The sequence below is a fragment of the Calidris pugnax genome, unplaced genomic scaffold (assembly GCF_001431845.1).
Source record: "Calidris pugnax isolate Ruff unplaced genomic scaffold, ASM143184v1 scaffold208, whole genome shotgun sequence".
Taxonomy (NCBI): domain Eukaryota; kingdom Metazoa; phylum Chordata; class Aves; order Charadriiformes; family Scolopacidae; genus Calidris; species Calidris pugnax.
Genome location: NW_015090967.1, coordinates 146,824 through 169,570, shown reverse-complemented (window position 1 = coordinate 169,570; position 22,747 = coordinate 146,824). Strand labels below are relative to the sequence as shown.

Genomic DNA, 22,747 nt, shown 5'->3' with positions numbered 1-22,747 from the left:
AGTCAGCTATGTGCTGTAAAATAAAGATTAGATATTTTCCTTCCAAAGGAAGTCCAATAGTTGCTGATTGCAGGGTAGCAATTGTGTGGATTTATAGTGAACAAATACAGAAAATGTGTTTCTTTTTACTGAGATGAGGGGTAGTGAAGCAGTGGAAACAGGACATTGCCCTTACATCTTGATCCTTGCGTTCAGAAAAATGGTACAGCAGTGGGGTACTGTAATACTTTATTTGTTGTTTTCACATGAAGTGATAGGCTGCTTTCTTACTCTTTCTAGGCTGAACCCAAATATTTTATAAGTGAATAAAATGGAGATCAGTTGTTAAATTACCTACTGCTATGAATTATCCACCTTACCTCACATCCTTTTATGCACTGTGTGATTTTAACCTCTCCTGCTTGCCGTTCGGTGCCCTCTCTTGCTTTGGAAGACTGTTCATATTTCCTCCATACCCTGTCTCCCAGCTCATTGCTTCCCCTTGGGTTTTTGTGTTCCAATAGTTCATGGAGTTCTTCGCCCACCTCAAAGCTAGGAAAAGTGTTGTGTGTGAGGGGAGGAGGCCAGAAGGTCCATCTCTCCTCCGCAGTCGTGAAGATTCTGCCCCACCACTGCTTAGTGTGGCCACTGGAAATTGTATTGGATGGCACCTGGAGCAGGGCACTGCGTCAGTGGTAGTCACAAAATTGTGGTGTGCAAGTAAGGAGAGTGAAAACTCAACTTTGATTACTGGATATTTTTTTTTTTAAGGCAATCACTGCAAATTTGATACTTAAAATAGAAAACTCCACTTTTTTCCCCCTTTCTTGAGAAATTGTTTAAAAGCATCTAGCCATTTGTCCTACTGAGAAAGACAGAGTAAATGGAATGTATAACCCAAGCAGGCATGTACTGAGTGAAACATAGTTTCCTGAAAAGCAAATGTGGAATGAGAATGCAGAAGCGTGGGACCACACAGTGATGGTGATGGCATATTCTTGACGGACTAACTCAGGTCCTTGCTTTCATACTAGAAAAAAACCCAGCCTCTAAATCTAGCTAAAAATTCATTTTTTGAAAAGTATTTGGTAGCAGATGGTATTAATCAAGTTAGCTAAGAAAATTGTTTTTAAAAAACTTTCAGTCATTATAAATTAGTCTTTTTTTAATGTCTCACCACTGTTCTTTGAAGGGCATACTCTATAAGACATTTGAAGAGGATGTGTAAATATACATTTCTCTACTGCTTGTATAAATATTTTAATCTGGACAGATTTGTTTACATATTCAGAGTCTGAATGCAGTAAAACATAATTGCTTTCTTCATATTTGTTTTGATAAATGTTTTGATTCTGCTTTACTGAGTAGGAAGTGTAGGATCTGAAGAATACTTATTTCTGATGGTTGTTGTTAACGGGGAACCTTCAACCAGTTGAGCAGATTCAGTATGAACTTGAATTAGGTTAGGTCCATTCTTTTCCCAAATAGGTGGAATGCTTCATATAGTCTGGTTCTCTTGATCCAGGCTCTGGAAAGAAATTTACTTTGGGACTATGAAGAGGTTTTACAGGCTGAGGCTTTGGCAGGTGTCTGAACGAAATACTCAGCCAGGATATTTTGCATTCTGGATTTAGAAGTTAGAACATGCAAAATGAGTTTGTGGTTGGCTCTGATAGGTTGAGGTTTTTTCCCTAATTAAAGAGTAGGAGGTGTGAATTTGTGATGTGATAATATAGAGATACTCTGTGTGTCTACTACATGGCTTTCTTGGTATATAGGTTAATTTTTCAGGAATGAATGGTAGAAGACATCACTGTGTTAGAATTGTAAGGCAATTTGCATTTTAGCTTGTAAATCAATACATGAAGTGATGATTTGCATTTACAATGTAATGTCAGATGTTCTAATTTTTCCAGGATTGTTGATGTTAGATCTTAGAAGTGCAAAGTCCCCTGTTAATTTCAGTGCAAGTAGCATCTTAAAGATAAAAAAGCTGTGTCCACTGAAATGTGAAGAAGAAAGTTCTTAAACCCTATGTGACCTACAGCAAGCTGCTGCTTTCTGATAAAAATTGATATGCTTAATAACACTTTCCTTTTCCCCTAATCAAGGAGGAGCCAAATGGAAGGAGTTAATTGGGGTATTTGAGAGATAGGGGAAAAAGTAAAATATCAAAGAGATAAAGCAAACTGTATCAAAAGGGTAGACCAAAAATTGGGCATGGTACTGAATTCATAGTGAAAATGTTGTCTCATTTTGTAACCATCTTGGAACAATGCTACTAATCTTCTCTTTTAATTTTTCAATGAGAGATATGTTTCAGAAACTTTCAAGTTCAAAAAATAAACCTATGTTTACTCAGATATACTTCTGTCATTAAGTAGCCTTGATTATCAACTGTGCAAAGATGAATCACACAGGCTTATATACGAAAAGATTTATGACTTTCAAAATTAAAAAAAACCCACCCAACCACCTCTACTTTTTCACATTTCAATTGTAAGTCTTAAAGACAACACTTATTATAAAACCAGTGTGTTTAGATTTAAATACACAATGTGAAACATTCTGAATAATAATAAAACACCATAATATTCTTCTAATTAATGGAACTGCCTTGTAAAAAAAAAAATTATCTAGATAACAAATTAAGTAAGATTAGCCAGTGTAGTCTGAATTATAAAGTATACCTTTATGTTCTATATTTTACAGTGTAGGCTAGGGTATAAAGAGTGGTATATAAACAGCAACTGGATCCTAACTTTTTTTTCTGTCCCTGCAGAAGGAGAAAAGATACTGCTATTGCTTTATCTGAGGGATTTTTATTTGTTACTGGGGCTTGTGTGTTTATACATAGATCTAAGTAAATGTGCTGTACAATAAGTTCCCTAAAGTACTTTTAAGGACACTGGAAGGCAGTTTAGGTATGTTGCTTAAGGGTATTTAAGTGAGAGAACATGAATTGATAATAGCAACAAGACAGAATGTCACTGGGGACATGGGCCAGCAATGAAGAGAACATAAATGTAGACTTGCTCTCCAATAGCAGGCTCATAAAGTCTTTGGAGCCTGTACCCGGTGTAGTAGGGCAAACACGGGCCATGTCGCAGTGCTGGTTCCACAGGCCCACTGAGGCCCAGGTGCTGGGATGAAGCCTGGGGTGTGATGGGCTGGCTGGAACCCTGCGTGTGTGGGAAGAGAGGTGGCCACTTTGCTGGCCCACTTGTTGTGGGTGACTGGATCACGAAGGTGCCCCTTCTCTGCTGGTGTGACAGTGGCGCTTCTGTTGGAGAGCTGGGCCTTGAGAACACCTGGTGCATCTGCACAGCCAAAGGACCTGAAGGCTTAGCGAGTGGCTAAGGGTAACAGCATTTGCAGCTCTGCTTTGGTTTTTAAGAGCCATAGGATTTTGCTACATAAAACTACATAGATCTTAAAACTGTATACGTCATAGTCAGGTTGAGTCCCAGAATGGAAGACAATAAAGGTATTTAAATTGTCTTTAAAATTTTTGGTAACAGTCTGGTGGTAAAACTGCTATTCACGACTTCATTATGAAGAGCAAGATGTCCCCTTGTCCAGGTCATTTATGAATATGTTGAACAGGACTGGGCCGAGTATTGAATTAGAGATTTTATTTTTCTACAAAAGATGAATTTTTCAAGTACTGCCACTAAAAATGACATAAAATAAAGCTGAAAAAGAGTTTTGGGATGTCATCTAGCGTTATCCCGATTTTCTGCCCCAGAAGGCTTACAAAAGCCAGAGCCAGTGTTTTTAAAGCTTTTGGGTGATTGAGAGAGTAGGAGGGTGGGGAAAGTTGATGACTCTATGTATAAAAACCTGTCCAGTCATATTTTTGTGTCCCCCTTTTTCCTGATTTTTGGTGTGTGTGTGTGTTCCTGTCAGATTTAGACCAGCTGCACTTCCCTGTTGTTTCTCTTCTTAAATTCCTTCTTCAGCATTCTTTTCTTCTGGTCAGCACTTAAATATTCATCTCATTGACATGATCTATTGCTTGCTACTGCTTAACCTTACTTGGATAAAGCCCATTATAGAGCCTGAACTTGTTGTTCTAAAGGGGTAGACAGATTATCTTTTCCCCATCCAGCTGTGCACATTGAAGGCTGTGTAGCTTCTAGGTATTCGTCATGACCACAAATGTCCAGTTTGTCACCCATTCTGTTCAAGGAGCAATTTGTGAGTGCTCCTGAGCCTTTCAGACAAAACTGGCAGAGGTAGCAGTTTTGTTAGATGGCTTCCTCTTAAGCAAGTGCAAGTGATTTTACTTGAAGTGAATTAGGAAGAACAAAAGCTTTTGGCATAGCTGCAGGCTTCTGACAGGACTATTTTTGGTGTAGCTGTTTGCAGAGCGAGTGTCTATTTACTGCTTTCTTGGATTAAAATATTATTTTGTCATCTCTTCTGAGATTTAGACCCGAGTACAGAATCTGAAACTGCATTTGTACTGATACAGAGAATTGAGAGCTTGGACACGGTGATAAGTTTTGAATATTTGTATTGCATAAGTAACAGCAAAAAATTACTCCACTGCATATTGACCAGTTAAAAAAAAGGAGGACAAAGCCATAAACATCACTTGAATAAGCAAAGAGGACACACCCATGTAGCATGAATAATGTGTTAAGCATATGACTTGTTTTTATAAAGCTAGATTTTGAAATCAAGTAATGAAATTGCTATAAAAGAACTCCTGTGTTGTAAAAGGAAAAAAAAAAAAAAAATTTTATGTTTATGTTTCCAATTTGACTAAACTAGGAATCTTTTTTTTTTTTTTTAGGGCATCCAAGATGGATCTCAAGTGTGCTCTGGAAGAGTGTTCAATGGCACTGAACTTATTTCTAAACAATAAGTTCTCTGAAGCCCTGGAACTACTTCGTCCATGGTGAGGTCCTGTTATTTGCTGAAGTTACTGTAAACAGATAGTGTAAAGTGTGCTATCTGGTAGCTGAAGACTAATTTAAAGCCTCTGAAGATATACTAGTTCTCTTTTATTCCCATTTGTCCAAAGGCATTTCTCAGTGTCTTTGGGTTTTAGCAGTGCACTTGTTTCTCCTTAAGATGTTTGCAAAACCCGTTAATGAAGCACTGAATTTCTCTGCTAGAGTTTAAGACCAACATTAAACAAAATCTTGGGAGGATGACACAGCTATCCAGTGTTTGCTTTTAATGGTATGGGGAGCTCAAGTGTAGAGAAGTTAGGCAGGAATAAATTAGCTATACTTACACACAAGTTCTTTTCTCTGAGCGTTGTCCAGTGTTACTTGTAATAGGGCAATGCTTTGAAAGGCCCACCTGCACTTGTGTATGCTAAACTATTTTGGGGTAGTATTGCAAAATACTAAATCCTACATGCAAGGATTGTGCATGTGTGTATTACTAAATACACATACGTATTACCCAAATCTTTATGTTTCGTATTTATTTCTTTTTGCACTGTAAAACAAAAACCCACTTGTTTCATACAATGGTGTTTTTATCTGCAGTGAAGTATTTGTCTTAGTTAACATTTGCTATGAAGAAAAAAATAATATTCTGAACTCCATGGTTTTGATGCTTTGAGTTCCTGTTGCCTCATAGACTTTGATCTTCTTAGATAGCATATTCAGCTAATCTGCAAAGGAGGACCTAGCTTAGCAAGGAAACAAAAAGCCACCTTTAAAAAAGAACAAGACCGATTGTTTTACTGAAAAATAGCTTTTTAATGAAAGTTAAACTTAAGTCCTTAAATAATGTAAAAATTTTAGGGACATGTTGATATATTTTAGAAATAAACACTTATCCCAAGGGTCTGTCTTCTGGGATTCTGCCAAAATTTTCTGTCTTCAAAAACTGCTTGACAGGTGGCTTCTTGATTTAGGGGGAAGGAAAAAGTTGAGGAAACTGGAGAGGGTCCAACAGAGGGCTGGCAGCATGGCTAGAAGACTACAACAATCGGTGGGGTTGTGAGACCTGTGTTTGTTTCAGTTTAGCAAAAAGAAGTCTTGGTGATTAATCTCGTAGTAGTTTGGGGCTATTGAGAGAAAACTGCAAAGAGAGAGACATCTTTCTCCGTAGCGGTAGATGGTAAAACAAGAGGCAGTCACCACAAGTTGAGGCTTAGAGATTAAAATTGGACATTAGGAAAAGGTACATTGATAGTATAGTATCAGAGAGGCTGCCAGAGGGGTATGCAGTCTTGATTTTCTTGAACCTCTTGAAACTTGTTTAGACAAAACCTGAGTTCACCTGACATGACATTCCCAATAGTGCTGCTGCAACTGGTAGGTTTGACTATATGACATTCAGTAGCCGTATTCCAACAACAATCTTTTTTTTTTGATGGTGTAATTATGTGGAGAAATCCAGGGTGGTTCAATGTAGCCTCTTCTGCAGGACTGAGCATATGCGTACTGGCTCTTCTGTGACACAAATGTGGATTTTTGTAACTTTGGACTGAGTAATAATCTCAGAAAGATGTTCTTACTACTTATGTTCCGTGAAAGCAGATGGTTGAGTATTTATGTCAAGGCTTAATTGGCTAAATTAAATAGATATACCAGCGGACTATAAATGGCATATAATTAAGTGCAAATATTTGTGTAACCCAGATGGGATATTTTCTGGAACTTACTGTGACAGTATCCTGTGAAGGCAGATGTGTATCACCCAGAGGAAGGTGATACTTGCTAGGCTATATTTTCATGTCTATTAGTTTGCTACTTTATTCTTCTACCTTTTCACAAATTAAGGCAAAGTCTCAGCATTAAATTTTGTATTGTAATTTAGAGTTTTGCTTAATGCACAAAACATATGTTTGCCCTAGGTCTAAAGATAGTATGTACCATGCCCTTGGGTACAGCACGATTTTAGTAATGCAAGCTGCTATGACCTTTGAACAGCAGGATATACAAATGGGAATTTCTACAATGAAGGAAGCTTTGCAAACCTGCCAAAGGTAAGCACAAGCAATGAGGTACTTAATTCAGTAAGTGTTCCTTGTAAGATATCCCAGTTGCCTGTATGTTTTCAAAGAAGGCTATTGCCAGTATGATGGTGATCTAAATTTGGAAAGGTGAAGTGTCGCTATCCAATTATTATTGGTAAGGATGTATTTCTTAGTATTTGGGGAAAAAAAGAACTTGTTGGCTCTGCACATGCTTAGACTTTGAAGTTATTTAAGTGGCTGAATGGCTGCATAGACCTACATGTGAGCTGACACTACGTGATTGAACTGCCCGAGTTATTTAAACTTATGACTTCTTTTTTTCCATGGGGATCAAGAATTTTAAAGCTCCATATTTTGAATTTTCTCTTTCATCATGAAAATACTCTTTTTTTAAAAAAAAAAAAAAGTTGTTTTCAAAAGTGGATCCAAAAGTCTGATAGGATTAAGCTTATACTGAAGTTTCTTCTAAAACTATATAACTTTAAAATTACTGTTACAAATGTAAATGTTTAGGCACCTTAAAATTAAAGGGCTTTTACTGCCATCAGGAATGTTACAAACCTTGGAACAGCAATGAAATAGAGTAGAAAGAAATTATTAGTGACCTTTATTTTTTTTTTTAATTAAAAACCTTAGAAAATGGGTTGTCAAAGCTAAAATGCTTAACAAACCTATGACAAAATCAGAAAGGAGTGCTTTATTCTATTGTACCGGTTTTTCATCATACTAATTAAGTCATAATTTATCATGAATGGTTTCCAAAAGAATTGCCTCCAAATGTTCTTAGTTTAGGCATTTATCATCAGCTTCTTAGCAATGACAAAAGAAAAGGAAATGGGTCAAAATTATTAGATACTAACTGAAGAAAATAAGGCTCAGCAGTTTCTGCCTCTTTTTCAGGTGTGCTATTGTTTCACAGTTTCCTCTGAACTATGTTCTGTAGTATGTCTGAAAACTAGGTGCCTCTTTGTACTTCAGATAGTTTCAATAAGAGCTGATGTACCTGCAGGATACAAACTTCTATGCATAAGTGCTCTGTTCTAGTCTGTCACAAAACTCAAAAAAAAAGTGAGATAAAGACAATCAAACAACTCAAAAGTGAAGAATTGCCAGAACTACATGTGTGTGTCTTAATTGAACATGGTTTTGGTATGTGTTATGTTAACATGTAGTGTCATAATCTTGTTGTCAGGATTCTGTACTTTTCAATGTGCAAAAGATTGTGAACCAATGGTAAGCTAATGCTCAGTATTTATAATTAGTGACTTCCTGCATTACAAAATACATTTCTCTGCTGAATGTAGAATTGTTTCTTTAGCTGCTTCATCATGTTGAGCTGTTTGTAAATATAATTAATTCATTTTTGGAATGTCATACTAAAATAAACTAGCAATTTATAACATGGACAGTTGAGATCTGTTGACAGTAAAATATGTGACCTTGGCATCATATCTGGCATAAAATGTCATAAGATACTGAAGTCGTAGAGCTCTGGTTGATTTTTCATTCTAATTCTGAGCACAAGCTTAAGATATGGAAAAATATATATCTATATATGGAAAAATTCCATATAGTTATTAAGTCCAGTTCAAGTGGCTTGCCCAGCGTCAGAGACCTCTGCCGCTGGTGGATGGAAGTCAGATGGAAGCTCTTGTACACTTAAAGTAGATGAAATGCATGCTTGGAACATCAGTCAAGGTTGGATAGGCTCCTGAGTCTAGATGCGTACCAGTGGCCACGATTAGACAACTCAAAGAATTACAACTACTGGCAAATCATCCTTTTAATAAGAATGTCTATAAATTGTGGTTTAAAATTTATAATTAATTCAAATTTGTGTTGAAATACTGGTCATGCTGTGTGCGTTTCTTTTCCTCTGTGTACAACCGATTTAGATTCAGAAAAAGAAACACAGTGGTGGAATCCTTGTCCAATCTAGTTTCTAAACAGTCAGCGGATCAGTTAAGTGAAGGTAAGTGCTTTATAATGAAATGAAAACAAAAAAAGGCTCAAAAACATCCTACCAACATGTACTAATATACTTAACCACCTAAAGGGTGGGGTTTTTATATTTGAATGCAAAGCTTCCCAAAATAGGGGATTCAGCTTAAATTTTTTTTTTTTTGGCTCTGAGCATGTTTGAATTAAGAAAGGAATGCTTTTAGCCTTTCACAGTGCAGGAGTGAAGAGAGAGGTTTTTTTGGGGTTTTTTTGGATTTGTTTTTTTGAGTTTTACTGAAGACAGCTTCCAGAAGTTTAATAATCTGTGCTGTGGGATAAGTCCGTATCATTAGTTGCATTGGATTCTGAATATATTAACAAGTTTTGCGCTTGTCTGTTTTGCCTCAAGGTGTTTTGGGAAATGGTATGAGTACATTGTTCATGGCTCTGAAAATGCTGATCTCCTATTTCTGATTGGGGCAGAATCAAGTATGCATATTTTTTTTTTTTTCTAACCTGACACAAAAGAATCCTCTTTAGTACTGGACACGTCGAGCTCACCATGTGTGCACTCTACATACAGCAGCCTTGTGCATGCGGCTGGTCTTGCAGCATGGGTGCAGGGTAATTTGTCTCATGTCTGTTAAGTCAAATGTACTTCAGTGCTGCATGAGGACAGAAAGTCCGCCTGGTGCTTTTGTTTTGCTGAGCATGACTTGGTGAAAACCCCTTTGTAGTGTCTTACTGGACTTGGAAAAAGCCTGAGCCACAGTGAGTGTTACTATTCATCTGTAAAAGTTTTTTTTCTAAGTCGTGGAAGGAGGGTTGGAAGAACTAGTTGCTGTAGGCTGACACTTAAACTTAGGATCAATGGAAGTACAGGAGAGCATCCGCTAGAATGACAAGTAGTCATTTTGCCCTAGTCTAAAGTCAGTTCTGGCAAGATCAAAGGTGTTGTCTGAGGAGAAGTGAGATAGAAGACTATTTTTAGCTAGCTTCCCAATTACTGCTTCTATTGGGATTTGTGTGTTACAGCTAGTATACTCCAGTTGTCAAAACAACAACAGCAGAATCTTCTTTTTTTTCTTTTCTTGAGAGCATTTTATTTGTTCTCTTTTTTTGCAATAAATAAAACATTGACAATAACTTCTCTGATAGTAAATAACTTTTCTTTCTTATATAGAGGAAATGCATGCTGAAATCTGCTATGCTGAATGCTTACTACAGAAGGCAGCTCTCACCTTCGTACAGGTAACATCGATTGTTTATTTTGTATCTCTGTGTATCAGTTTAATGGAAAGAAATTAGTAGTTGTAAAACGTCGTTCCCACAATAGATATGCTGTTTGAAACACAAACTTCTTCCTAGTGAATGAATGTTATTTTATGGCAGCAACTGTAAGTATGGTAAATGCTGTGCTACCCAGCAAAATCCTCTCTTTGTTTATATGAATAACCAGTGATGTTATTGATACCCAGGAACCAAGAACCTAAGGTATATTGCAGTCTTACACAGATGGTATGTTTAAATGATTTACGTCACATCTGAGAGCATCCAGCACTTGTTTAAAAGGATGATCAAGTGTCAGCAAATGTCTTGTTTGAAAGTGCAAGTCTTTTTTCACACAGAAAGGATAAAATGTTTCCCAACGAACAAAACTTGAACTGATGCACACTTATCTCTGATTCAGTGTCACTCTCCACACACTTCTCACATGTTATCGGGAGCAGTATAGTAATGAATGATTATAAAATGAGCTTTCCTTAGCTTTGCTGAGGTAACAATACAGTTCACTGAAAGATCTGTTGTTTAATACTCTGTAGAGCTTCCTGTTTGGCTTGTGGTTCAGGGACTTCATGCTACTGTGTTTTCAAATTCTATTTGAAATTTGATTCTTGAAAACAGTTAAGTCACTTTTTTTTTTTCATGGGTGTTTTACTAATATTTTAATGAATGTATTTGAAATAATCCCTTTGGAGGCACAAAGATACTGAGATCAAGTGGACGTAAAAAGTTAATTTGGCAAAGCTTTGTAAACCACTTAATACAGTACTTTGACCAGGAGTGCCAGGAAACATTATCAATGGAATGCTAGTCTTTCCTATAACTTTTTTTTTATAGTTACTAACCAAATGGAAGCAACCCTCTTTTGTTTTGTGAGTGGGCTTTTTTTTCCAGGTGTGGAGAGAACTTTTAAACAATTATTGAAGGAGGTGAATTTAGGACTGTATCAAATGAAAAAAAAACCCCAAACCTTAGGCGTGTACTTTCTTTAAAGCAGCACCTTGCTATCCATCATGTCAGAGATCCATTGCTGTTGACTAGAGTACCCTGCTCTGCTGATTGCTGTCATACCTCATGCTTTTCATCACTGACTGATCTTGATTCATCTGAGGATGATGATGATAATGAAAATGTAACCATTTAGAAACAGGTAGCAAGAGTGCTTGCACTGAAACACTTGAGTTTGGGTGTTCAGTCCTGCAGGGAAAACAGTTCCGCTCTTTTGAAATGGTGACCCTTTTATGGAAGCCAGAATTTCTGTTGATGGTTCTGAGGCTTTTTTTGTGCTTTTTCACTTTCCACATCGTATATGCTGTGCCCAAGTATTTAAACGTGCATTTCTGAAATGCCTGCATATGTTCTCCTTCTGTCTGAATGCTAAGAGAAAAAAATTGTCTTGTTGAGCTGTTAGCCATCTTGCTTTTCAGGAATTTATTTTTGATGGCTAGCGCATTGTGGTTTTACTTTGATTTTTCTACAGGTTAGTAAGCACATATGTTGGGTAGTATGTGTGATTAATGTTGATAAGCAATGGGAATTCATGTTCAGAGGACTCTTTGGCAGGTTTGTCTTCTGCCATGTCCTGGGCTGGCTTGTGTGTGTCAGAGTTGGTAGTTCAAAACTTTCATAAAAGGGTGCTACAGCACCATCTGGTGGAGATCTTTCTTGTTTCATTTATACGCGTTGGAAATTCTGTTGAAAGTGACTTTTTTTCACACACCCCCCCCTTAAGTTTTAAGGCTTGTAACATGTGCTTGAGAAGTTTCCCTGACAACTTAAAGCAAGTGTTAACTTCCATCTAAGGGATGAGTCTAATAATTGAAAAACCTTTTTACTATTTCCTATAATATTTAATATTAACTTTTAAGTTATAAATAGATGTAAATTTTACTGGAATACTGTAATAGTTGAATGCAGATTTTTGTACAATTAATTTTTTTCTTCCAGGATGAAAATATGATCAACTTTATCAAAGGTGGCCTCAAAATTAGGACAAGTTACCAAATATACAAGTAAGCCATTAGAAAGCACTTAGATTCAATGTTGGTATAAGCAGGTGCAGTTGCATTAATCCTCCAAAATAAAAAGAAATACTTTTACAGCAATTGTAATGGTTATACTTCATATAATTTCTAAGTCATGTTTCCCCCTTTTCCCCTCCCTCTTTTTTTTTTTCCTGCATCAAAAGAGAATGTCATCAGGTGCTACAGATGACTCAGGGGAACAAAAGCAAAATTGAAACTTATTACCAGTTTGAAGGTGGAGTGAAACTTGGAATCGGAGCATTCAACTTGGTATGACTTTTTCAGACTACAGAAAGGGTGTTGGGATAACTCTGTAGGATTATTTGCAGATAAGATACTGTAATCCTGTTTTAAAAATTACACATTTATAAAATGGAGATACAGGCTTTGAAGGTTTTATGAAATATGAAAACAGCAGTGGCTTTCTGCATGCATGTCTTCTAGGATTTTTCCACTAACTTATTCTGAATTACATTTAATTCTCTTGGACTAATTTATGTATTTCTTAAAAGGAAAAGCAGTTACATTTATCTGTGTGTAGCCGGAATTTTTAAGATGCTTATACAGGTGCTTACAGCATACCTGGAGTGACTGCTTTTATTCTAACACCCCCATATATACCATTCTTTGGAGCCAGTGACATAGGTAATTACAAAGTCAGAAGAGTGAGCAGCAGTGTTCTGAGTTTGTGCAAATGAAAACCGAGCGCATCCACTAGCGTTTTTCTTTACAATTTACTACAGTTGCCTTTTCACGTCTCTTGTGGCAAGGGTGAGAATTGATTTCTACTTGTATGTTAGTTTCTGTGTCATTCCAGGCTGGAGCTGGCCAGTTTTGAGTATGGTCAGAATAAGTCTGTCTGCACTTGGTCAGCCAACAAAACCCAAGAAGCTGGTAGATGTCTGTGTTCATAAGTGCTCTGACCTTCCCTATTCTTCATGAAATCTCCTCAGTAGGAAGCTTAATAGAAAAGTCTCTGCTGGGCAGAATCTACTAGGATGAGTGCAGCTTTCAAGCACAAACCTTCTTGTAATGCTTGTTGGAAAGGTGGTTGTGATTTTCGTAAGTTTTCTGTTATTTAGGATGTGGAGAATGCAGTTACAAGGGGAACAAAACATGCCTGTAATAGAGGGCTAAAAGATGGTAACAATAGCTAGTATTTCTAAAACAAGGATGCTTGCTAGTCTGCTAATTCAGTGCTCCCACAGTAGGAACAAGTAGAACTTTTGTGATACCCATGTGTCATTTGATTGGGAGTGAAGGAAGATGACAATTGTAGATTGTAAGTACTACTAAAGCACATAATATTTTCATTCCAAATGACCCACAATTTTCAGACAATTCTGATCAGTTGAAGACAGAAAAATCTCTCATTATCTAAAGGAGCACAGCTGGGCTCTGTCTTGCTGTTTCCATGCTGGATGATAATCAAAAATCTGAATTTCCCTGAAGCTGCAGACTAATTGTATATTGTTGGTCATGCGTGTCTATTTTTGAGTTCTTCTGTGGTTTACTTTTTGACTAATGTATAATGGTATTTAATATAGTAGCCGGCGTTTTTGGCTCAAGTTTATAGTGGTTATGCTTTTTTCTTTTTAAATGTATGTAAGTTTTTACTTATCTTATTTTTGTTTGAAATGTATTTCAGATGCTGTCACTTCTACCAGGAAGGATTCTTCGACTTTTAGAATTTATTGGATTTTCTGGCAATAGGGTATTGGATCTGATATTTGTTTTTTCAAATTAGTCTTCTGTCAGATAAAGACTGGATGGATCTAGCATGATATATTTCACACTAGAAATTATAATGATCTGTATTGTTTATCAGTATTTTAGTGTGATTGAAAAGATGAGAAGTTAGCTAGATGATGCAGGCATAAAAGCACATATGGTGATATCCTAATATTGAACAAACATGGGAAATGACGGGTTTGCTTTAGAGGGGGTTTTCAAATTGCAATTTTCCTTCCTTTTGCTGCTCCTTAAGGAGAGCTTTCTTTTTATCAGCTTTCTTTTCAAGCCTATGCGTTCAGAAAGTAATGTTTCTCATCCCAGTAACTGAGGAGAAAGTCATAGTTCTACATTTTTCCACCCACAGTCCCTTCCCATTTCATTGGTAGAAGGAATTTCTGAATACCATATGTCCCTGTGGAATCTCAGTACGTCTTCCTCATGTACGAGGAAAGTATTTGTAATCATAGCCTTGTTTTTGTAAACATAGCCCTTTAAAACTTTTTGCCACCCTTAAGAAATAAAAGAACCCCAAACAACAAACCAAACAAATCAACCCACAGAATTGTAGGTAACTAAACTTGAAGTTATTTGTTAGACAATGAGTCACCATATGGTCTTACTGCTGTTAGTTTGTCCACAAATATGGTTCTGCTTATGTAAAATTAGACTTCAGTAGAGACCTGTTCATTCTTTTTCTTCCTGTGCAAGACCTGGTTCATACTAAAGCTCTTCCAAAATAAGCATTTTTGCCCTGACTGAAAAGGCAATAAATGCCGAAAAGAAAAGAACAATCAATTTTGGAGTATCACACTTTTTTTTGTGGTTTCATTTTTTTTTTTAATTCTCCTATGATGGCTAAAGTTGCTATGCAGTAAAACTTCTGTTAAGTTAGTATTTGTTTGAAGGCAAAAATGTTAAAATCTGATACTCTTCTGAAGAGCCACTGCTCTTGAGCTCATCTCAACAATCCTCAGGCAGTCAAGCTGTCATGTCCCATAAACTGGGAAGGATGGGAAGAAGTTTCACGTGTTAAGAGCTGAATAAGTCTGCATGAATCTGGATCCGTTTTCTCAGCACACACAAATTCCGTTGTAGCTTCTGGAAATGGTGTCTAGAAGTTGCTGTGTCAGCAGAGGTCATATTTTGATCAGAACTTCAAAATGGTGCCTGACTTGTTGGAAGAGAAATGAGGATAACAGGGGATTTCTGTGAAGGAAAACTTGCCAGCAAGGAGCACTGGAGCAGTTGAGAGAGATTTTTATCAAATACAGATTTAAAAGATGTTATTCTGAAAGGCCAGAAAATAGTGGGGAAGGGATGTAGACCTGTGTGTCTGCATGGTCTATGTGGTGTTCCCATTTCACTAGAGCACTGAAATGCATGTGTAATTTTATTCAGTGTTAGCTTAATCTTCTCCTTGCTGAGTGCTATCAGCTGTGGCAGAACTGTTTTGGTAGAAGGTTGTGTGCATCTCAGATAACAAAATGCTGAATTACGAAATCTGAAAGGAAAACTGGATTTGGGGGAGCCAGAAACTATTAAAAGTAACTCTGTATACTGATAGTTAATTCTGCATGTGTTTGTGATGTTTCTTAGGAGTTGGGCCTCTGTCAACTACGTGAAGGCGCATCTGGCAGCAGTTTGAGGGCCATTCTGTGTACTTTCACCCTGTTGGTTTATCATACTTACGTCTCCTTAATCCTTGGTGAGACCCACTGTGTAGCTGTTCAGTCATGCTACACATTATGATAGCTATTGTGATCTTGAACTGAATTTTGGAACTGTGGCCAATTAGCTTTGTAACAGGAGATTGCTGTATACTTAATTATGACCTGAAATGAGTATCTCTGGCAAAGCTATGTCTGCAGAAATGGTGAGGGTGGATACCGTAAGCCAACATCTTGTTCCATGTCATGGGCTGTTTCAATGTGTGACAGCAAAATACCACAAAACATTTTTAAGTTCAGACAAGTCCTTATCCATAAATTAATGTCAGATATTGTGAAAATTATCTCCAGAAAGAAGTATGTACTCCCAAACAATTTATTTGGAAGTTCAAACATATGGAGAATTAATTGCTTTTGCTAAATGGGGCTAAAAGTCACCATTCATTCTGTATGCATCTTTGACATATTTTCACATTCTTTAGTTTGAAAGTATTTTAGTCCATGTCCCTCAGGCTCATCAGGAAATTAAGGAGAACTTCATTTCTTTCAGTATCACCTGTACTTCATTACTGAGCTCAAAATTAGGAAAGGAGGCAGCTGAGGAACATTTTCCTAACTTGCTAAAGCAATTAAAGGGATTTAAAAATATAACTAGGATCTATAATGGAACAGTTTAAAGAACATTCACATATTCTATTCTGTTTCTACTTACAGATATTTACTGTAATCTCAAAAACATTTAGTACCTTCAGGACAATAATTCATTTTTATAGAAACACAATATGATGCAATAATTCTGCTTTTGCATAAAAGCAGTCATTTATTAATCCGTTTAAGCCATAATATGACTTGGAAATTAAAATCTCAGTCTATGAAACTTTTTTTTTAAGTACATTGAGGTTGGTTTGTTATGTTTTCTAGGTACAGGGGAAGCTAACCTTCAGGAAGCAGACAGTCTCCTTGAACCCTACCTCCATAAATTTCCAAATGTGTGTATTCTCAATAAATTTTATAACAGCAATGTACTTCCTTAACCATAAAATAGTAACTGGGTATTGTTCTCATCTCCTTTCAAGGGTTCCATTATTCTATTTTATGCTGCCAGAATAGATATACTGAAAGGAAATTTTGAAAAGGTAAATAATTTTTTTTTTCTTTATAAGGTTTCTATTTGTTCAGTGCTCAACTTAGGGGGAAAAAGTATCTGATTCATCTAAGTAACTCATTTTAGTTGGACTGATAATTGTGTTTTTATCCCAGTTCATGTTCAGTGTCAATGTTGATTCCATCTCTCTCTCTTTCTCTGTAAGTGAGACGGAAAGGGGAGTTCATCTCCTTTTACTAGTCAGGTGTTCTCCACTTGGGTGCTAGGAAAGAATTTGCTCTGTAGTTAGATGTGGCTCTCATGTGGAGCAGTAATTGAGGCAATTTTCATCATTCTTCCTTAACTGCATCGTAGGCACAATCGAGGTTCCAAGAATGCATAGCAGCCCAGCAAGAGTGGAAACAGATTCATCATCTCTGTTACTGGGAATTGATGTGGTGCTACACCTTCCAGCAGAACTGGCTTCAAGCATATCGGTATGCAGACCTGCTCAGCAAAGAGAGCAGGTGGTCTAAGGTAAATGGGCAGGTGGACGTTGTTATAATGTACCAGTAGCCTCTCTGCAGTTAAACTTGCATTTCCATTCACACAATAAGTGTAACATTTGCTTTCTTCTGAAACCCGTAACCAAAGGCACAATGGCACCAAAAATGGTAGGTTTAACTGGGAGGAGTTTTTATTTCATATTGTGAAGTGCTAGAGCCATAACTAGCAATGCTTCAGCCCCTCTTAAAACAGAGGTACTTACCAGAGCTGTGGTGAAAGAAGAGGGAGAGGAAAAGTGTTAACTTGCATCTCAAGTCAAGTTCTAACACTCACTAATAAAACTTGGCTGAAGGCACTGTGTTTATTACTTAATTATAAACAGATGAGAGCAGGCCCACTGAACAGATGCTTTGCGACATGAAGTGGGAAGGCTGCTGGAGACAAGGTCTCACAAGAAAAGTTTGGGATATCGACCTTTTCTGTGTAAAACAGTTTCTCAAAGTATGAACCCAGCACAATGTCCAAATAATTTTGATACATGATTTTTGTTTGTTCCTTTCTAGATTACTGTTTTATTATGCTTAGTGGAAAAGGGGATACATCCAATTCTTGACAAAAGAGGAAAAGAATAGTATATTCAATGTGAAGTGCAAATGTCTTGAATAGAATTATGGAAGTTTTTTTTTTACCTCTGTAAAGTCCAGTTACTGAACCTTCCTTGAATTAGTACTCACATATTTTCTTCTGTGTTTTTTCAGGCATGTCTCTAGATGTAACAGATCATATAATAACATTAGCTGACTTTAAAATAATGTCATTTAATCTCATCTTTTTATCAGTGATCTGCATAATAAATTGTCCTGTTATTTTCAGGAGACACTGTTACCATTCTAACTTATTTAGAATATTAATGAATATGTTGAAAATAAAATTATAGCATAAACTATGTGACAAAGGAAAAGTTAAAATTCTATGGTTCCACCTGCCTGAGAATTACTGGAAACACTTCGCTGCAGCAAGTGGGTTGAGAGATTTGAGTCCTTAAGGTATTGACTGAACACAGCAAATTAGAGGTGGTAATATGTTGCTATTTCTTTTTGAAATAGGCAATATATGTATTCCAGAAAGCAGCAATTCTATGTATGCTTCCAGAGGATGATTTGAAAAGGACTGGTGAGGACATTGTATCTTTATTCAGGTAAATATTTATATAGCAACTAGGTGTGCAGTCATCTTCTCCTGTATAAAAGTTTTTGACTGGAGTTTCTTCGTCTTGTGTGACTTAATTCCTGCTTATAACCAACAACTTTCCCATTTTTCCTCTTTGCTTTTAGTGTCATAATATTTAAAATGCTCCTTTTATCAGTAAACATACGTTCTGCAACTGCTGTCTCAGTGGTGTGAAAAAAGATGTTATACTTCAGAGGAGAACAGCAAATCTTCTTAAATGAAATAAGATTAAATAAAAGTTACATAAAGCAACTTTTGTTTTGCATTTTCCCTCCTTGTAGACAAGTGGATGGTCTAAAACAGAGAATTGCGGGAAAATCTATCCCAACGGAGAAGTTTGCAGTGAGGAAAGCTCGACGCTATGCAAGTCCTCAACCAGTGAAGCTGATACTGCCTGCCTTGGTATTTATGCTTGCTTTCTTTTTGTCCATTTCAAGTAGAAAAGAAACACATTATTCTTTCCCTGTATAATGAATTATACTTTAGCAGGTGGTGTATGTCTGCTTTTTTTAAAATTTTATTTTTAAGAATTATTGCATTAATAGAATCACAGAATCACATGGAGTTGGAAGGGACCTCTAGAGATCATCTAGTCAAAGCCCCCTGCCAAAGCAGGTCCTCCTAGAGCAGGTTGCACAGGAACGTGTCCAGGCAGGTTTTGAATGTCTTCAGAGAGGGAGACTCCACCACCTCTCTGGGCAGCCTGTTCCAGCGCTCTGCCACCCTCAAAGTAAAGGAGTTCCTCCTCATGTTTAGATGGAACTTCTTACATTCAAGTTTGTGCCCATTTCCTCTTGTCCTGTCACTGTGTACCACCAGAAAAAGACTGGCCCCATCCTCTTGACACCCACCATTTAAGTATGGGATGGAGCACCTCTCCTATGAAGACAGGCTGAGGGAGCTGGAATTGTTCAGCCTGGAGAAGAGAAGGCTCCGGGGAGACCTTATAGCGGCCTTTCAATACCTGAAGGGAGCCTATAGAAGAGCTGAGGACTCTTTGCCCGGAAGTGTAGTGATAGGACAAGGGGCAACGGTTTTAAATTGGAAGAAAAAAGATTCAGATTAGATCTCAGGAAGAAATTTACTATGAGGGTGGTGAGACACTGGAACAGGTTGCCCAGGGAAGTTGTGGATGCCCCATACACAGTGTTCAAGGCCAGGCTGGATGGGGTTTTGAGCGACCTGGTCTAGTGGGAGGTGTCCCTGCCCATGGCAGGGGAGTTGGAACTCGATGATCTTTGAGGTCCCTTCCAACCCAAACCATTCTATGATTTATAGGAGTTGACCAGATCACCCCCTCAGCCATCTCTTCTCCAGATTAAAAAGACCCAAGTCCCTCAGCATTTCCTTGTAAGAGAGATGGTCCAAGCCCCTAATCGTCTTTGTGGTCCTCTGCTATATCCTGTCAAGCATTTCCCTGTCCTTCTTGTACTGGGGAGCCCAGAACTGGACACAGTGCTCCAGATGGGGCTTCACCAGGGCAGAGTAGAGGAGCAGGATAACCTCCCTCGACCTGCTGGCCACACTCTTCCTGATGTGCCCCAGGATGCCACTGGCCGCCTTGGCCATAAGAGCACATTGCTGGCTGATCCCATAATGCAGTGGGATTTTTGTGATTTGTACTAGGGGCTAGATCATGCTACTAACTACAAGCAGTCCAAAACCGGAGTCAGATTTTTTCATGTGGGAGTTCAAACATACAGAGGATGATTGCTGTTGCCACATGAAGCTGAAAGTCACCTTTCAGCAAGAAATCTGTGTGGGTTTCTAGCATATATGTTCATGCTGTTTAGTTTGGCAGGATTTCAGACCTGGTCCTCCAGACTCATAAGGAAGTTAAGGAGTACATCAGTACTTTTTGTTCTTCTGGTTAAAACAAAGAGCGATGGGATGTTTTTGGTTTGTGGGTTTTTTCCTTATATTGAGTCTGAGTAAAACATGCAGGAGTTAATGATACTTTGTGAATGCTGTTCTAATGTCCCATGCTTTTAACTTAGAAGCATTAGTCGTGCGCAGTCTGTTTATGTGTGCACAGCAATGGTATTTTGTATATGTGATACTAAAATTTTTCTGCATGGATCATTTAGCAGCAACTGAAGATGAAAAACATAATTTGAGAAGAAATTTCTTATGTTACAGCTCATTGATATAGAAAGAGGAGTCCAAAGAAAACTAATCCGTCAGTTTTAAAAATTCATTGTATACTCGATTGCATGAAAGACCTAAGCAGTAAAGCCGTCCTGGGCTTGTAACAGCACAGTGCTATTCAGTTGTGAGCATATTTATCCTTGGTCTTGCTGTCAAATCCAGTATCTTTTAATTTAAAAATTTTTCCATCATGAGTTAAGCTAAAATAAACGTAGTGTCAGGTGTGAATGCAGTAAGCATAAATTAGGACTGCAGAATTAAAACAAATCTAGCATAAGGTACTCGATAGTGTCAATAACGCTATTTCAGGCATTGATAGAATGATTTCTTTTCTCCCTCTGAAACCCACATCATCATGGCACAAATATAAATGGAAATATTTCAACAGTGTATTGTATCAGCTTCAGCATGGCATCAGGCTTTATATTTCAGTATAGTAGTACAGTACAGTAGAACAAATAATACTCTTACATTTGCGATGACTGAGTAAAGATCTTGGCAAAGTTTTGTGTTGATTAGCATTAACTCTGCATGTCTCTTCTCTCATTCTCTTTATGTGTTACAATGTGATAATACCTAATGCATTGAAACAGACATATTGCTTGCTATTGCACTGAAGCATCTGGAAAGCTTTGTGCCAGGATTTGCCTTGATTTTTTTTTAAAAGATAAGATTTTGTACTAATTATATGGAAAACGTGTATTGAAACCACATTTTTATCTAGAAAGTTTTACCTACTTTACCTATAGATTACAGCATCTGTATATAAACACACGCATGAGCATGCATTTGGGTGCACATGTATATATGTATACAGTACATAAATGCACACACAAATTTATCTGTAATCCTGTAGAAAGTAACTGCTTTCAACTGCTGCTTCGGTTCGTATGGCAGAGGCACATATTGAACCTAAAATACCCAGTTCTGCTGATGTGCTGTGCTACATAGGTGATAGTAAACTATCACGTGATAAAATCTGTGCAGTTTTGTTTTTAAAGATTTCTGAAAACGCATGATAGAACCCATTAAAAAGGTGTCGAAACTTTAAAAACTTAAAAACCCAGGTTAACTTTGCCCACACCCATTCGGTGTAATTTTGTATCGCTTATACATAAATACTCTTATGCAATCCAAATTAAATTATTATTAATGCAAATGTGATTGTCTTTGCAAACTGGTGTGTAACTGAGAGGATGTCCCATACCCATTGTGGGTAGTTATTTGAAGTCATACAGATACTTTTATTCATGGGGTTCTCAACAGTGAGTGTTTTGGCTTTGAAACCTTGATATTGTTTAAAACAGGTTTTGTAGGCAGTATTTTTATGTGCTTAAAATACTCCATAACAGCCTTCCAAGAGATAATCTTCAGTTAAATATTTATGTGATTCCATGAGTCTGTCTTGTTTGTTTTTTTTGTCAGGAAATGATGTACGTTTGGAATGGCTTTGCAATTGTGGGCAAAAGAGCAGATCTCACTGAAAGTTTACTGGTAACAATTGAAAAAGAAGAAACTGCTCTACAAAATGAAACTAGTAAGTGATCAGTTAAGATGGAATTAAAAAACTATTAAGAAATGCTGAAGTTTTTATTTGCTTCTGTCTACTGATGTTTTGTGAGGTAAGTTTTGACTCAGGCAATGTGCTGTTGAATCTGAGTATGGCAATTTTGGAGCCACATGGAAGTTAGTAGTGGTTCTTCGATATGTTCTTCATCCAGCATGATTGATGCTGCAGAAGAATACAGAAAATTAAAGGATGTGAGGTTACTAGTTACAGAACTTAACTGAGAATGAATAAATAAGTATTATCCCTTTGCACATGAAACTGTTTTTATTGGTAATACATTAAAAATAATTTCTGTGCAACCTTGATCTTTATCAATGATCTGGACAAGGGGATTGAGCGCACCCTCAGTAAGTTCGCAGACGACACCAAGCTGGGTGGCAGTGTCGACCTGCTGGAGGGTAGAGAGGCTCTGCAGAGGGATCTGGACAGGCTGGATCGATGGGCTGAGACCAGCAGGATGAGTTTCAACAAGGCCAAGAGCCAGGTCCTGCAGTTGGGTCACAACAACCCCCTGCAGCGCTACAGGCTGGGGGCAGAGTGGCTGGAGAGCTGCCTGGCAGAAAAGGACCTGGGGGTGTTGGTCGACTGTCGGCTGAACATGAGCCAGCAGTGTGCCCAGGTGGCCAAGAA

At 37.5% G+C, this 22,747-nt stretch overlaps 1 protein-coding gene across 2 annotated transcripts in view; it reads left to right on the top strand.

Moving 5' to 3' along the window:
• The window catches only part of TTC39B (tetratricopeptide repeat domain 39B), a 53,472-nt gene that overhangs the window by 17,776 nt on the left and 12,949 nt on the right, over positions 1 to 22,747 (top strand). For both annotated transcript variants that reach the window (XM_014952607.1, XM_014952608.1), the window contains exons 2-15: positions 4,781 to 4,885; positions 6,806 to 6,937; positions 8,824 to 8,900; positions 10,053 to 10,120; positions 12,101 to 12,165; positions 12,342 to 12,447; positions 13,826 to 13,891; positions 15,508 to 15,616; positions 16,500 to 16,567; positions 16,655 to 16,714; positions 17,038 to 17,199; positions 18,276 to 18,367; positions 18,681 to 18,801; positions 21,973 to 22,084. In XM_014952607.1, the coding sequence (XP_014808093.1) occupies positions 4,791 to 4,885; positions 6,806 to 6,937; positions 8,824 to 8,900; positions 10,053 to 10,120; positions 12,101 to 12,165; positions 12,342 to 12,447; positions 13,826 to 13,891; positions 15,508 to 15,616; positions 16,500 to 16,567; positions 16,655 to 16,714; positions 17,038 to 17,199; positions 18,276 to 18,367; positions 18,681 to 18,801; positions 21,973 to 22,084 (1,333 nt within the window). In that variant the 5' untranslated portion in view covers positions 4,781 to 4,790. The remainder of the gene's footprint in view (positions 1 to 4,780; positions 4,886 to 6,805; positions 6,938 to 8,823; positions 8,901 to 10,052; positions 10,121 to 12,100; positions 12,166 to 12,341; positions 12,448 to 13,825; positions 13,892 to 15,507; positions 15,617 to 16,499; positions 16,568 to 16,654; positions 16,715 to 17,037; positions 17,200 to 18,275; positions 18,368 to 18,680; positions 18,802 to 21,972; positions 22,085 to 22,747) is intronic.